The sequence below is a fragment of the Typopeltis vanoorti genome, chromosome 17 (assembly GCF_054136105.1).
Source record: "Typopeltis vanoorti isolate ZY-2024b chromosome 17, IOZ_Tvanoo_1.0, whole genome shotgun sequence".
In the NCBI taxonomy this organism is placed as follows: domain Eukaryota; kingdom Metazoa; phylum Arthropoda; class Arachnida; order Uropygi; family Thelyphonidae; genus Typopeltis; species Typopeltis vanoorti.
The window spans coordinates 73,467,835-73,485,692 of NC_143565.1; the positions used below are offsets into that span (position 1 = coordinate 73,467,835).

Below are 17,858 nucleotides of genomic sequence, written 5' to 3' on the forward strand. Positions count from 1 at the left end.
CAGTATGTAGTGATAAAATATTACACTATACCGACTAACCTAGTGACATAATACTTATCAGGTACAGAAAGTTGTGAAACACTGTTGCTTTCCTGCAGACATACGAGTAAAAATAATGTCTTTCGTAGTGAAATGGGGACGAAGACCCCATTGGTGGGTTGAAAGGCGCAGTTAAATTTTGTCTACGGCACAATGAGCATTTATAAAGGCTGTTCTGCTAAGATTGATTCATCAGCCTCATATGAAGATGGTCAGATTTCATCCTTCGAAATAGAAAAATAAAATAAAATAAAATAAAAAGAAATTCAGCCAGAGAACAGATGAGTAGCGAACATAGAAGACTGTTGAGTTCACTGATATTATAAGAATCAAATCTTGGATGTATCATTTTTTGACAGAATACGTAAAGGAGATGAAATGAGAAATCAATAATTATTAATGTGTCTAGGTAGTTTACGTTTTTATTTTAAATTAATTTATTTACATCTATTATCTTACGGTTATCAATAAACGAAATTAATTTAACCATGACTTGTTGAGCATGAACTGTTGTATCTTCCATTGTCCTTTATATCATTAACAAAAACTTATTTATTACTTTCTTTATGTTTATAAATTTCAACGCAATTAATTTTAATCAAATTTACAATTTTCGACAAAGCATATTTTCTCCTATATATTATTAATGGAAATGACATTCTTATGGTTATTATAATATTTAAGACAGTTTTTAAACGATATCCAAAAATATGGCTATTACTTTTTGATATTAATTATGTTGATGATGATCAGGAGGAGGAAGAGGAAAAAGTGGATGTTTGATGTCGAATTATTTTTCTTAAAAACTTTATGAAATAATATCAATGAAATATGATCAAATCATGCAGTTTCTTATCAAATAAATCAAATTATGAATACATTTAAGTAATAAATTTTCATTGGAAAATATCGAGCATTTCCTCTATCAAAGTTAGATATTTATTATTCTATCCATAAAATTATAATTTTTCCTGGATAAAAGATATTTAAAATTAACGTATCGTATCTTAAAATTGTAAAATATGATTATATACTAATCTTAAATATCTCTTATTAAATATGGCGGATTAACAGAAAACACGTTTCCCTCTCTGTTCTATTCCCAAAGGAGAAAATGGAATAACAATGATAACAGCAATAGTGAAATAAAAAAATACCATTTAGAAAAATAAATATTTTTCTTTCTTTTTTTAGCATTGTCGTTGTTTTTTCTGATGATAAATACACCTTTATTCTTCTGTTATTATGTACTCTAATAATAATACGTTGCAATTGCATTTCCCATTATGTACTTTGGTAGTTGCATTAGTATAACAGAACACATCATTACATTTATCTCAATGCGAAACTTTCTATAGAACGCTCTTGGACAACTCGCGTGGAAATGCACATAATATAAATTGTTCACTTATACTTACTCATAATAGCTAGAGCCACATTCTTTCGAGCAGTTCTACCTTTGTTGTTCTCTGCTACGCAGGTGTACCAACCACCATCCTTCGAGCGTTGCAAATTTTCGACTGCCAGGGTCCCATTTGGAAATATCTTTTGCCGGTGGTTGAGAGGTAATGGTTTTCCGTCTGTAGAAAATAGATTTAGATAGCAATAGAAGTCTAGAGCAAAGTTCAAATTTAGTTTAATGACTTTTCATTCTCTACTGTTGAAAAGTAGAGTAAATACGTGCGCTGAAAAGATACGACAATGAAAAGGATGCGCTGAAAAATGAGAAGCTGTTTTTAAATTGCTACTCCTAATGATCATTCAAAACTTCAATCTTTCAAATAATCACATACAAAAAAAGAAATAAATTGCTTCTGCCTTTTAAAGATATCTTGTTCTTTTATTGTACATTTAAAGCCTCTTTAAAATACTATCTACAGAAAAGATGTTTACAATAACATTAAAATAATATTATCTCCGAGAGAAAAGGCTTCTGTAATTGTGGAGTTAACTTCCCAAGCAGGAAGAAGTACCGCTACATAACATGTTAGCAACGGGCAAACAAAGCGCTTAAAGCGACATCATGTGTGTGTGTTGTGAAAACATATCCTATTAGCTTCTTTAAATCGATCGATCCATTATGCAGCAGTACTATTTTAATGATTCTAATAATGAAAGTTCGTCGAGCGGTCCCGTCATGTCTTTTCTTATATATTTATACATCGGTATGGAATCTTGTTTCTGCTAAAAGTCATATCTCTGATCACATAAAACCTTCTTCCATGGGTACTTGAGACGTTCGTGGCATCTAAAGGATAGCAAGTATACACAGAATGAAACTTTCTCTAATTTCTTACGCGGTAATAGAGTGATAAATATGCATGCTATCTAGTTTCACATGGAACTATATTCATTTGTCATACATACATAAAGACAGCTATTACGCTGTTAGAGGACAGAGATTAATTCATAACTAAAATGAGCTCTTCAATCCTTTGGTACCCGTATTCGGGTGTTTTCTTTAATCGTGTCTGTGAAAATGTTCCCAGTGGTGTTTTCAATGAGAAAAGATACTTAACCAGGTACTAAAGGGTGGATGATGAAAGTGAACGGTCAGTGCACCGATTTATCATAGAATTAAACATGGTCTGCACATTTTCGATATATTAATTGATTAATTAGACCAGTTTATATTCTTGGTTAAGGTATACGACTGCATCGATTCATTTTTACTTTTCGCACAGCATTCATTATTTATAGCGCCACCTATCTGATAGCGAAAATAAAGTTATCTTTGTATAGCAAGTCACGGAAGACCAAATAAGCCTTTTATTTATTCTTAATTCAAATTTTGCTATTGTTAAACAAAGATCACCCCCAACTCAAGTAAAAATGTTGATTTTACTAAACAAAATTAACGTGTTAGTTTTATTAAGAAAAAATAAAGTATTAATTTTTTAATAAACTTTAACACATTAATGTTTTAGTAAAAATAAGAATACACCTTCAGTATATACACATATAATATACCATAAAGACAGCATCCATAGTAAAAAGGTAAACTACATCTCATGCGTTTTATAGACAAATTTGATAAGATATGAAGGCGTAATCTTCGAGGTAAAACAAATTTTCCCGAACGTGTTCCGTGTGTTTTTCTTGGTGCTTTTAATAATATATTTTCCTAATACAATTTTGGAAAATGGCTTAGTTAGAATTATTTTCTTTAAACTTCATTAGCCAGTGAATTAAATCTGCAATTTCTAATCATTTGATGCAAATTTGCCAGTCACATAAATGCGGTAGGAGATCAACAAAATTTGTTATTTTCCCCCTGATCAAATTCTAGATTTGACGACAAAATTTATTACACCTCTAAAAATAAAATGCAGTTAGCCTTAATAAATAAGTAGAAAAAATAAAATGAAATCTGATATCCATCTGCACCTTTTAACGAAGTTCATTATTTATTTAATGAGATTTTTTAGTCAGACGAACGTAATGAAGGTGAACAGCTTAACCAAGATAGAATTATATATTTTTGCAAGTATTTATGTCATTTTAAGGATATTACGTGTTTTGGTTGTCAAAATTGATAGAGTTTTATAATTTAATAAAGTTCTAACAATCTTATAGTATGTTGTAATCGTAGTAGGTCGAGTACTTCCAATTCATGGATTACTTCAAGATGGATATTTTACGTGCATGCGTATTCTGGAGTCGATCTATTAAATGAAGTACTTTGGAATGATCTCTTTTGAAATTGCTTCAGACCACGTTAACCACGGAATTTCTCATTCTTTTAAATCCATGTCGCTTCTATTGCTTCTGATTACATACTCAGACAAAACAGATCTGGAATCTGAACCGCAGATCACTGACGAAAATATATCTTTCCAAGTTTCAAGAATTTGCATGATGAAGTGAGAACTTCCATAATCATGAGAAACAATCCTTCTTAGTTTATCCATCATGATGCAATAGAATGCAATTTATTTTGAAGATTTTATTTTGACACATCTCAGCGACCTGACTGCTATCAATTTAAATCACATAAAGACATTGTTCATCAGTTCTACCTTGCATGTATTTCAGAAAGAGGATAATTTATATTTTATAATTTATTCCTTCATTCCGATTTTTCTTTATTTGTTGAAGATTGTCCTTCTTCATATTTTAATGTTGGTTAAGTAGCATAATCAGGTTTTCACTTTTAATAGTGGCTCAGCTAGAAGGGAGTTTGTATTTAGAAACTTTCGTTCCCTAAGGATCTATCTTGAATTTATAAAGGCTGTCGGAATGCGATGTTTGTCGCATTTTTCAACTCGGCTTAAATTACCTAGTTAATGTTTTAAAGAGCAACTTCTTTATGATATCCATTACATTATCTTCTAAACGAATTTTTGTAAATGTCAAATTCTCTAAACACCGGAAATCATATACGATAAATAGGAGTTCTGACAAAAACAACGAAAAGAAAATTCTTATGGCATGCATTAAATCGCACTGCTAGTTTCCTATGTTGGATACACCAAATAATTAACTGTCAATTACGAGGAGAGAACAAAATAAGTAAGTAAGTAGATGGACCTCTAGAGAGAGAGAGAGAGAGATTGAGAGAGAGAGAGAGAGAGAACAGCGGAAACTTGAGCTATGAAACAGTCTATAATTATAATTCGAATAGCGATGTTGAAAATTTCTTTTAAAGCAAGTGTCTAATAAATGATAAAGTGTTGCTAGTAGGTTTAAAAAGATATTATTAAAACGGTAATTTCCTTATTATATAAAATGAAAAGTTACAAAGTTACAACACACGATATACAGTATATCTGATATACTTTATATCCATCTATTTTATTTCCTGTTTTTCCTAAGAGAATAAAATTTTTAAAAATATCTACAGGATTGTGCCCGTATAGTTTGAACGATTCTGAAAATGATGATTAAATTCGCTGTTGATTTGGGTCAGATTCAGTCTGTGCTATTCTACAAAGATGAAATTTCTTTCAATGAATGCACAATAATATTGTTGTATCGGTTCCTACATTTTACAGAGAATGGACATGAATAGAAACAATAAAGAATAGATAGGACAGGAGTTTTGATTACGTTACTCAGCTTCTTTGGTTATTATTACAACATTAAGAAGAGCAACATTTAAACAATTGAGCATTTGTATGCTCATGAATAGAATTAGAAGAATTGTGGGAAGAAACAAAATGTAAAGTCATAGAAACAGCAAAGAAGAAGCAACAAGAAAGAAATATTGTAAATGGTTGTCAGAAGAAGCTATTCAAATAGCAATGGAAAGAAGAAAATGAAACTTCAGAGAAACAAATAAAAGCTTAGACAACTGAGTGAAGATTTCCAGGCTAGGAAAGATAAGGTAAAATATATAAACAAACTCTGCAAGGAAATTGAAGAAAGCAATATTATGAGGAGAATTAGAGATCGCTTTAAAAAATTATGTTAAAGGGAAGTTTATCTCTACATTAGGAGTTATAAAAAGTAATTCGAGAAAATGTGTGATGGAAGATGAAACAGCGAGAAAAAAAAAGATAAAAAGCGAATTCCAATGATTTGTACAAGAAAGATAATACTATTGAAGAAGAATGTGAAAGGAGAGAATTTGTTGAGGAACCCGTGATAATGAAAATTGAAATGATATCAGCAATGAACAGCTGGAAAAAGGAAAAGCTTCTGGAGCTGATGGTGTGTCATTGGTATTATTGCGAGCAGCTGGGGATGAATTTGTGAATGTATTGACTGAAATTTGTCAACAGGTTTGGAAGAAAATATACTGGCCAAAAGATTGGAAAACATCAGGATTCATCCTAATTCCAAAAAAAAAAAAAAAATTAAAAAAATCAAATCCCAGAGATTGTGAGAATTATAGATCCATCGTTTTAATCTCTCATGCAAGTAAAGTTTTGCTGGGAAGTATTCATCTGTTTAATTAATTATAAGAAAGCTTTGTATTGCGTGGATCAGAACAGATTACGGATTGTAATGAGATCAATGGGAATACCTGACATGTAATTCTCTTGATAAAAGAGCTGTTTGACAACCACCAAGTTTCAGTAAAAATAGCCTTTGGAGAAACAGACAGTGTTTGAGTGGAAAAAGAGGTGCAGCAGGTTGTATACTCTAACTGTTTAATATTTATAGCAAATATACTCGTATTATGTGAATGGCTAATTTACACAATGATCCATCTGGAATTAAGAGTGGTGGCAGAAAAATAAATAATTTAAGATATGTAGATGATACAACCCTCATAGTAGAAACTAAGAAAGGTTGATTGCATTCGTCCAGGCAGAAAGTAACAAAGCAGCTTAATTTGAACATCAGCAAAACTAGCGTGATGGCTTCTGTCAAGTTAAATGAATTTATAATAGAGGGAGATAAAATAGAAATTGTTCAAAGTTATGATATACTGGGGTCCAGAATAGGAAATTATACGAAACGTTGGAATTGTCAACATTCCAACAATTCCAACTTACTACTCCACCACCATAATTCATTCATTTGAATTATGGTGGTGGAGGAGACTATTGTGAATCCCATGGACTGAAAAAATGACCAGTAAGAAGGTTTTTAGAGAGTATAAAGACAATGCTCCTTATAAGCGATGATCGCTAAACAAAAGGTGATATAATTTGGACATATTATGCGAGCTGATGAATCATTGGAAAAGACAGTTATTTTGTGAAAGATTGAGGGAATGAGAAGAAGAAGAATAGGAAGACCACAAAAGAGTTGGATGGACAATATAAAAGAACTTACCAACTTGAACTTATAATTATTGAAAGAAAGGACAAGAGGCTGTGTGGGATGGAGAGCCTTTGTTCACAGGATCACCAAGGGTGGGAAACGACTGGATGGCATATAACAACATGGTCGTGTCAATTATTATAAACTGTTAATCAGTTCGGTCTCAAAATTAGCCTACATGAGATTGCTCAAAATGAAAAGAAAGCTTTTCATGTGTTCATTTAGCATTAAATCATTAATCAGGGCAGGATGAAAATTTCCCAATTATAGTATAACAGGCGAAAAAAATCGAAACAATAATGAGCAATATACGAAATTTAAGTATGCATTATGTAGTTTAGGTCTCGTGTTTCATTCAGTGGATTCTGATATTCTGGTTGTCTGTGTCAGATCTGAGGAGAATCGCTGAGGATCAGTTTCACCTCAGCAAATGAATCAAACCACTAATCAAAGGCTAACTGTATTAACTTATTGGAGAATGCGTCTTTCACTTAGGACAAGACTAGGGCAACTCATAACGAAGTTCAAAACTTCTCGACACTTTTCTATTATTTTTCACTTTCATAAACTTTTATTAGCAGAATTTTACACTTCGTTAAGATAGTGTGCTCTCCGCATCTAAAGTAAAAACTTTTTCTATAGCGACATCTAACGGGAAATGAAAACTATTTCGCAAAGCCTTTAATCATTGACTATAACGATCAGTGAATGTGTAACAATCAACAAATAAGGAAAACTCTAAACAAAGCAATACATTACTTACCTCTTTCCCATAATATTTTCGATATCGGGTATCCAGATACCGGACAATGAATAAGCGCCGTGTTTCCTTCCAGGGCGGTGACGTTCTTCATAGGCCTAATAAACGGATGTCCATACACATTCAGTTTCGCCGAGTGTCTTATCTGTTGCACAAAATTCTCTGCTATGCATGAATACATTCCGCCATCCTCTATATTCACGGAAGTGATATTCACATAACTGTTCACAGTTCTTTCATCGCTCACATAATCCCCGATTCGGATGTGGTAAGCTTCCGGAACCGGATGTCCGTCTAACGTCCATGTGATTTGAGGTAAAGGATTTCCGGAAGCGGAACACTTTAATGATACCGAGGTTGCGGGTCGAAATGCTTGTTCGGGAAATGTGTACGTGAAAACTGGAGCATCTTCTATTAAGTTGGATAAATGCAATAATTAAGGTGATTTTCATAATAGAAAATATGTAATAATATCAATTTTTTAAGTTAAGTTTAATTTATAAAGCATAGTAATAATTATTTAAAACCAATTAGCCTACTTCAAATAATATCAAAGCTTAAATTTCTGCAAAGCCAAATACATAATATTTCGTCTTGAATGAAGCAGACTTATATATATATATATATACTTATGAAGAGACACAAAGAAAAATGAAACAACTCTGAAGGATGCTGAACAACATGGACTATATCGAACTATTCAAAGCAATCAGGAAACGTAGAAGAGAAAAAAAATAAGAACATTCAACTGTAAATTTATATAACGGCTGGAGTGACACTGTGACATCAAAATTCCGAACAGCTGCTGATGAAAGGGAAAAAAAAAGCAAATAGTAATACTTTACTAGAGTAAGGATGAAGTACGAGATTGAATGAATAATCAACTCACCAGTCTATTCTCGGTGATATATATTTTTACAAAAATCGTAGCTGAGAGAATGTGTTCAGTTCTAGAAATGCACAACCAAAACATGTTGGGCTACCGATTATCGAAATGCGATGCATACCAATTCCCATTATGTGTTAGGTTTAGTGATGACCAGAACGTTTTCCTTTTCGTGAGGTACTACAAACTCAAGGATCGGTGAGGACCGTAAAATCAAGATGCACCAATACCATGACAAACATTCATTTTAATTTAAATATCTCCCCGTTTTTATTCTTATGAGGTTTCCCCGTTCCTCCACCGTCCCTTCGGACTGGTTGAGCCCTCCTAATGAGAGATTAAGTATGTATTTCATGACTGTAGATCCATGTGTGTTCACAGGCCGGATTATTTGTTCTGAGGGACGAAGAACCCGAGTTTTAGGGTGACAAAAAAACCCTCTACCCCCGTATAAGACCCAGAATATCCGTAGAAGTATACAATAAGATGACACAATCTCTCCATAACTATTTACCTGTTTAGAAATATTCAAACGATATGTATGCACCATACACTATATTCTTACAATAAAGTAAGCTAAAGAAAAGAAAATGTTATTAAGAAAATCATAACGAAGATTAAATATATTTCAGTACTGTACTGTATTTCGCGATATCTTAAGTTTACGTCGTCTGTTTACAAGATGAATCCTATGTCTGTCAGTACTTACATCAATATTGTCTTATGTGATATAAAAAACGAAAAGGTAATGTGAAAAAGAAATTCATATTTATTTACAGGTATAACGATTCATGCATTGATAACGAAGAAGCAGCAATATGGTTGCTTCATGGTGGCCAAGTGCAATCGATACGATTGTTTCGCGGTAACCAATGCACTAATGAATGAATCGTTATACCTAATTAGTTAATTAATTAATAACAGTTATTTTTATATAGTTATGATTTTAAGTTTGTTTACATTTATGTTTGTAATTTATCAAAACTGCCCACAATGCGTGCAATGTTTGATAAATTTTAACTTTTTGTAATAGATTTGTGTATACTTTATGGTAGTAAATGATAAAATAGACAAGTGTCTACATATGTTTTATGCATTCATTACATACCTAACATTTTTTTTTTATATTTCTAGGCTACGCGGTTCGTCTGCGAGTGTTTCTGAATTGTAGCAAACGACCATTTTTTTTTCAAATAGATTTATTGAAAAACAATCTGCCTGTAAGTGGATCAGCGCAGATTTCCTACGTTGTTCAAGGATCAACTGTATTTTTTCATCTTCATGTGACTGTACTCAGGACTCTCTTTCAGTAAACTGCTAATAATACACAACATTATGTTAATAGCAAGTAATGAATGAATTTATATACAGATATTTCCTACCCTTGTGGCACCTTTGATCTCGAATAGATATCCATATTCCTACTCGAAGAATTCATAATGTATACAAACAACATCATGGAACGAATCATTCGTAATATCACATCTGTACAATTCTTTTCTCCGTCTACGCAAGACGTAATTTCAGTAATATGATTTTTTAACGATACTTATGACATAATGATTAGAAATATATACACGTTAACACAAGAATAACGTTTAATTTGCCAAATATTTCGGCCTGAATATTACAGACCATCTTCAGTGGTTACATAGGAATAGTTTTTTTTTTTTTTTTTTTTTTTTTTAAAGTGGAATACGAACAATTGATCATTCATGCATAGAACATGCCGCGTGATGTCATATCGCTAAGTATTAGAAGAGTAAATATAAAAAAAAAAAAACATAATTAAAGATATTAATTCAGAAATTCATATAATAATTTTAAATAACATTATACTGATAAAAAAACTTTAAATTTTTTTTTTTAAATTTAATGTGTTATCCTGATTAAGCTTTCCCAATTTTTTGATATAGATATACAGTCATTACGATTCAAGTTAGGACGGTGAAGTAAGGCCTCCACACTTTCTTTAAATAAACGCTCAAATTTGTAGCCACATCTATGTAGGAGGAGAGTCTTGGACCAAAGGATGTTGTGGTTTGTTTCTAATCCACGCTGAGCTAATCCAGATTTCTCAGGTTTGTTGTGTTGAATTGATGACTGATGCACCTGAATTCTTGTTTCTATGGAACGTCCAGTTTATCCAAAGTAAGAAAGATTACAATTAAAAGGAACTTGATATTTCTAGGCTACGCGGTTGATACACACCAGTTAGAGACAAGGTTGAGCGTTTATCTTTAGATGAATGAAACTGGGTGGATAATTTGTTAATAGTGTATAAGTGACTGTTAGATCATATTTCTTTAGAATTCTCGATATTGGTTCTGAAATCCCGAAAATGTAAGGAATTGGAACTCGACGTATTGAATCTTGGTTGTTCTGGTTAGTTTGTAAGAATCGAAAATATGCTGTGTACTCTTTTCGGAGAACACATTTAGTTTCATGTGATGTTTGATAGTCGAAAGTTCCTTCTGTAATAAATGAGAAGTTGAACAGTTAGTTTTGGCTCATCGGATTAAACATTTTGTGACTCCTGTTTTTTGACAAGAGTTGATGAGCAGATTCTTTGAGAATATAACGACCTGTCAAATTTGGTTTTCTGTAAACTGTTGTTGTAAGAATACCAGAAGGTGAACGGATGAGAAGGATGTCTAAAAAGGATAACTTGTTGTCTTTTTCGAGCTAAACTTTATACGATGATGTACGGAATTGATACTGCTTGAAAAGGAAGGTAAGGAGTCTCTGTCCTGAGCCCATATAGCAAAGATGTCGTCTATATATCTAACCCAAAAGGATGGTTGAGGGAATATAGATGAGAACAGGACTTCTAGATGTTCTAAATAAAAGTTTGCAAGAGCAGTATAGAGTGGACAAACTGGACTTTCCATAGAAAAAAGAATTCAAGAGCATCAGTCATCAATTCAACACAACAAACCTAGAAATCTGGATTAGCTCAGCATGGATTAGAAACAAATCACAACATCCTTTGGTCCAAGACTCTCCTCCTACACAGATGTGGGAGGAGAGTCTTGGACATTTGAACGTTTATTTAAAGAAAGTGTAGAGGCCTTACTTCAACGTCCTAACTTGAATCGTAATGACTGTATATCTATATCAAGAATTTGGGAAAGTTTAATCAGGATAACACATTAAATTTTTATTTTTTTTTTTTTTACTATTTTTTACCAGTATAATGTTATTTAAGATCATTATATGAATTTCTGTTAATTATGTTTTTTTTTAATGTTTACTCTTCTAATACTTAGCGATATGACATCACGCGGCTCATTCTATGTATGAATGATCAATTGTTCGTATTTCAGTTTTTTTTTTTAACTATTCCTATGTAGTCACTGAAGATGGTCTGTAATATTCTGACCGAAATATTTGGCAAATTAAACATTATTCTTGTGGTAAAGTGTATATATTTCTAATTTCAGCAATAGGACATTGTGGTGTGCAAAAGTATTGTAATATGTTTATGATAAAAAAGAAAGCGACGTTGAATTGTATTTGAAAAGAATAATGCACGAATAATATTTATAGAAATGGCATTCATTAACTACTTACATGCTAAGGCTAAGATGTGAATTAGTCATAATATGTCTCTAATTAGTTTGATAAATTTGTATGGTTAATAAGTGTATATTAAATTAAGAATGTGTCGTAATCCCTGAAAGTATCTCAATAAGTCTCTATTTAAGTTGATCCTTGAACATTTTATCATTATTTCAGTTCATTCCTTGTTTACAATGTACTTGTGCATGATCATAGTCGGCAAACACAAGTTCTCAAAAATTCTCCCAAGCAGTTCCCTATGATAACGTCTGCCTAATATATTTTGAGTGCAGCGATGGGATATTACTGATTTCTATGATATAATTTGGATGTGTTAGGTGGCAGTTCGAAATCCCTAATACATGGGCATCAACTTGATGTACGTTGATTAGGGAATCTGCAATGATTAAATTAGTCAAAAAAAAAGGCAAAAGCAAAGCTTCATCCAACTTTTCTTATAATTTAAGGTACCTAAATATTGGATTTAGGTAACTATTAATCCTATTAGATAATTAAGGATTTAAAACATGTAGACAAATTCTGTGGTTATTGACCTAGAACATTTCTTTAGAAATGTTTTAGGTCAATAACCACATAATCAAATCGACCATTGGAATTTGTCTACATGATTTTATTTCACATGAACAAATTTCATGTGAAATCTAATAGGATTAATAGTTACCTAAATCCAATATTTAGGTACCTTAAATTATAAGAAAAGTTGGATGAAGCTTTGCTTTTGCCTTTTTTTTTCTTACTATATATAAAAAACTGAGGCCAAAAACTAAGACATGTTGCACAGTTCTTTAATCTTTTCAGTACTTCCCATCAAACAGGCAAAGAATGCATTTAGAAAAGACAAGAGAATATTTGCCAGGTATTAAATTTCTTGATTAATAGAGATCCGATACATTCATACAGATTTTACGGTCTGCAGACCACTGAGGTAATGAAATATCTTTCCAAAGTGTGTATTGGTTCTAATTAAAGAAATTGCTTCAAGAAGAAGGCTAGAATGATCTATCGAGTAAAGAAATTAAAGCAAAGTAGAAGAGGAAATTAGTATACTTTACGGTTCAGTAATCCAGACTAAGGAAGGAGAATCACGTAATTAATAACAGGACCAGCATCACAGCTGTTGCCATTATGTTGCAACGCAACCAACTGTAATGTTAAGTAATAGGGTGAAAACTGCTTTAATTTTTCATAGTAGGATTCGATGAATTGTTGTATCAGCCAGAATTAATTAAACTTATTCGAGCTTTACTTAGATAAAGAAAAGAAATATCTTTGCATTGTACTTGAAAAATATTTTGAAGATGCTTATTGAAAGCTTTACCTGGATAGGATTAAAACGACTAAAGACACTTCTTATTATTCTCTTCCATGAATTTGCGAAAATCTTTAGAATGCTTTAACAGGATGTAGTAGGATGAAAATTTAATTGTTGAGATGTAATGTGTCAGTACACAAAGAAAGAACTACAAAAGAACACACACCTGTTCAAAAGTCTGTAGTTATGCAGAAAGAGAAACATACTAGGCATGAAAGGGTAACGACCTTATGCTAGCATCGCTAAATAATTAAAAACCAACGCAGAAAGAATGAGCAAAATAAACTGAAATGAAATAAAAATTGAATTGGATTTGGGTGTCCAAGATTGTAATTTATACTGAACATATGGTAAATAACATGATTATTTTGATTAAAATTAAAGAGAGAGAATATGGCTGACGACAACAGGGGTGCTAATAAATTTTGAAGAGAAAATACATTAAAACATTAATTAAATAATAGGTATGAAATCCAAATAATATTGTTCGATATTATTTTCATAACTCCATGCCACGTTTGGTGATAGTTGAAAAAATCGGCAGAACTCGAATGCGCATGTAAATAAATACTTGTTAGAAACATCGACTTTTATATACTTCTTTCACTGTGCGTTGTTCCCGCTGGGATGGGAGATATATTTTCGACTGTAGAAGCATATGTTCACGAGGCCGGTTTGCCTGCTTACGGGATGAAAAACGCCAGATAAACTGGCGGGAAAAAACCTACTACCCGTGCCCAAGACCGGTTAACTTGGCAATGCCTGAGGAAGATCCTCAAGTTCCTCACGTCTTCGACGGGAATCGAACCTGGGACACCCCATCCCCAGGTATATGATTGCGAAGTGCAAAGCCACTATGCTAACCGCGCGGACTGTCGACTTTTCTATACTACGATGTGGAAATGCACTTAACCACTGCGATGGTGAGAAGCAGAAAGTACTGCCTATCGATTTCCAAGAAAACAAAAAGGTAAGACTAAGGAAGAAATGCCATTTCTTACAGTACCGATATATGATCCTGATTTCGTTTTTTTTTTTCCAGGACATTCTGATAACACGATCTTAGAACAATATTTCCAACAAATACAGTGATCTTTAGTGCATTTTAAAATGGATATCTCTCTACTAGGCATCGGTTTCTGATAAATTACAGAATTATAGCAGTGAATCAAAACATTGACCGCCAGAAGGGATTAGCCCGAAATACCCTTTGCGATGGACAAACAATTTCAGCTCTTGAACTATGGAAAACGGAAATATACAGTTTGTGTATCTTTTAGGCAGTTTGTGAAACTGCCTGATCTCATCTTTCGTATTATAATGAAAGGTTAAGCGAACTTGAAACAAACTCAACATTTCCATTTTTGAATGTTTTGGTTTCTTCGCTCTTTTGTATGCCTATAGAATTTTACTTGAAACTCCCAGATACGTTTCGTGTTAATGAGATTACTCGGACACCATTTACTTTATGTCTGCTATTTCTTTAGCATTACGAAAAAAAAAATGTTGGAATGTTAAATGAAAAAATGAAAAAGAAGCTCGAGCATGTGAAACCGAAACATGCTTAATATCTTGTAACATTTTGTCACAGAATAATGAATTTTTAAAATTATTTATAAAATCAGAAATTAAAAGCAAAAAAGTATTTAAATATGCAAAGATTTTATAAATTTTTAAAGTATTTATAACTTTACGTGAAATACACCACTATACTTAATAGACATCAGCCACTTTATATTTTCTCGCAATTTACGTTTTTGAAGAATTGAGGAAGAACATTATTCAGAATATTTTACCTGCGTTTACAGGATGATCATAATTAAATTATCCCTCTTTAAGGTCTTGTGGAGCTCCACCCTGCGAAACCTTGCAGGAATACATTGTGCGTCATGAGTAAGCGATATCTGTGGGGGAAAAAAGTAACTCCAAAGTTCATCGCTAGGAGCGCTGTAAAAACACCAAATGCATGGAATTCGCATATTATGAAACTCGGCAGGTTCCATGAGGATTTATAAAAATGGACACACGAGATTTTTCTCTTCATTCTAGTTGTTAATACCACCCAGAGTGATGGCACAAGCTTCGACTTAACGTGTTTTGCTCGTAATCCGTACTACCTAAACAATTTCAATGCTGTTGCTGCACTCCGCGAATTTCGTCGTCTGAACAAATGTCGACGAAGTCCACTATCTCCTTGTGCTCTGCGACCAATGATTAGTCGTTTTCGAAGAAACGGGATTGTAGGGAGTTAGACCTGACAGAGGCCTAACAAACCAATCATTTCACAAAAAAAGTGAATGTAGTTGCTACAGCCGTTGTGGAGCAGGCCGTGAATAACAACGTTGATTCCTGCAAAGTGTACGTGCTGTATAAAAAACATGGATTTGTCTTACACAAATGTCTGGAAAATTCTACAGAAGATTCTTCATTTCTAACCATTCAAGATAACCCTCGCACAGGAGTTGCGCCCGCAGGACTTTGAACATTAACATTCCTTGTTCGAGTTGAGTAGGACGCTACATGACAGTGAATGATTATGTAGAGAAATGAGGCTCACTTTCACCTGAACAGAACTGTGAATATCGCTATAATCACTAATTATATGAAGAGCCAAAGGCTTCAATTAGGCGACATGAACTTATTTAAGTTAAGGGATATTACATCCCATATTGTTTCTTAGCCGAATAAGAAACTCAAAGAGTTTCATGCCGAATATAGAAACTATATAAAGTTCAGCGATTCCAAGCGTAAGCAAATACCTGGATAGTGCACCTGATCCATTAGGTAGTGCAAGCTGAGGCAACTCATAGTAAGGGTGTAGCAAGCTCCGATCACTATTCTTGGTTATTATAAATCGGCTATTATAGCCTGTTTTTGTTTAGGAGTGACCCTTATTTAAATACATTGGCTGTCAATACTCAAGAGGGATATATATATTTAGGGCATTATTGGTAAGTATAGAAGGCAATTAAGGTATAATAAAAGAGGTGGAAAAAATTTTTGGTACATACCTTTATTGATTCTACGATGTCTTCCACTTCCATGATCTCGCTGGAGGATGTTTACAAGCAGGGGGGGAGAAACGTGGGGGTGTATTTAGACGAGGGAAAATAAGTTAAAATAACCCTGGTTAATATTAATAATATATATATATAAATGTATATATCTTTTATTTTGAATTAGGGCGCATTTTTGTGGGTAGGAAGGGGAGGAAGGATAAAGACTATATGGCAACTGGGGGTGAGTTAACGGGGTGTGGAGCCGTTTCGGTCATGATGACCATCCTCGGAACTTTGTCGGAAATGAGTGTAGGGCTATGTCAGGGCAGTGTTGCAACTGCCAAATAAGGGCATTAGTTGTCACTATATGGCCGGAGGCGTGGTTTAAATTGTAGGTTCTGGAAAGGACCTACAATTTAAAGGAGCCTCTCAAAGCCAGATCCGCCCCGCACCGGTTTCCACCCTCATTGGGGTCTCATTAGTGAGTAGGTAGACCTAGTTAATACCAAGTTTGTAGCGAACAGAACTTACATCCCTTCTATGAGAATTGCCAAGAAGGTGTCCTAATAAATTACTAATTATATGAAAAGCCAAAGGTTTCAATTCGGCGACATGAACTTATTTAAGTTAAGAGATCTCACATCCCATATTGTTTCTTAGCCGAATAAGAAACTCAACGAGTTTCATGCCGAATATAGAAACTATATAAAGTTCGGCGATTCCAAGCGTAAGCAAATACCTGGATAGTGCAGCACCTGACCCATTTGGTTGTGCAAACTGAGGCAACTCATAGTAAGGATGGAGCAAGCTCCGATCACTATTCTTGGTATTTACCCATAATGTGAACTTATTTGAGTTCTTTATTCGGCTAAGAAACAATATGGGATGTAATATCCCTTAACGTAAATAAGTTCATGTCGCCGAATTGAAGCCTTTGACTCTTCATATAATGAGTAATTTATTAGGGCACCTTCTTGGCAATTCTCATAGAAGGGATGTAAGTTCTGTTCGTTACAAACTTGGTATTAACTAGGTCTACCTACTCACTGATGAGACCCCAATGAGGGGGGAAACCGGTGCGGGGTGGTTTCGGCTTTGAGAGGCTCCGCTTGGAGGTTACAACCTAATCGGAAGAATCAGAAGCTGATGAAATGGAGACCAAATACAGGAAGAGGCTGAAGAATTTTCTTTAGTAGAAATCAAACTAGTTATGGGTGAAAATGTTTAAAAATGTGACTGTAATAATAAAGAAATGGAGTGGACCCATCGAATCCGCAGACAGTGTATTCTTAACAATGTGCAGAGAAGATGGGCCAACGTTCCTCCTTCGGAAAGGAATTATAAGTATGAAATGGAAGGATGTCTATATCGAGGACATAGCCACGGCCGTGCCAACCAGGTAACGGGTCATTTGGGCATAACAGAGATCGCCAGTAAGTACTTCTGCAGAACTTTGAGAAAGTTAACAGAGTCAGAGATCAAAGAAGACACTTAGTGGTTTGGACGTAAATACTTCCAAAGGTTACGACAGCTAGGAAAGTTGAGTTAGTTCAGTAGGAGGGGGTA

General features: G+C 33.6%; 1 protein-coding gene across 1 annotated transcript in view; it reads right to left on the minus strand.

Annotated features, from left to right (window-relative positions):
* Positions 1–17,858, minus strand: part of LOC150097490 (cell adhesion molecule Dscam1-like) — a 231,674-nt gene that overhangs the window by 55,924 nt on the left and 157,892 nt on the right. The window contains exons 7-8 of the mRNA XM_090407226.1: positions 7,517–7,924; positions 1,458–1,619 (exon numbers count right to left, since the gene is read on the minus strand). Of these exons, the coding sequence (XP_090263352.1) occupies positions 1,458–1,619; positions 7,517–7,924 (570 nt within the window). The remainder of the gene's footprint in view (positions 1–1,457; positions 1,620–7,516; positions 7,925–17,858) is intronic.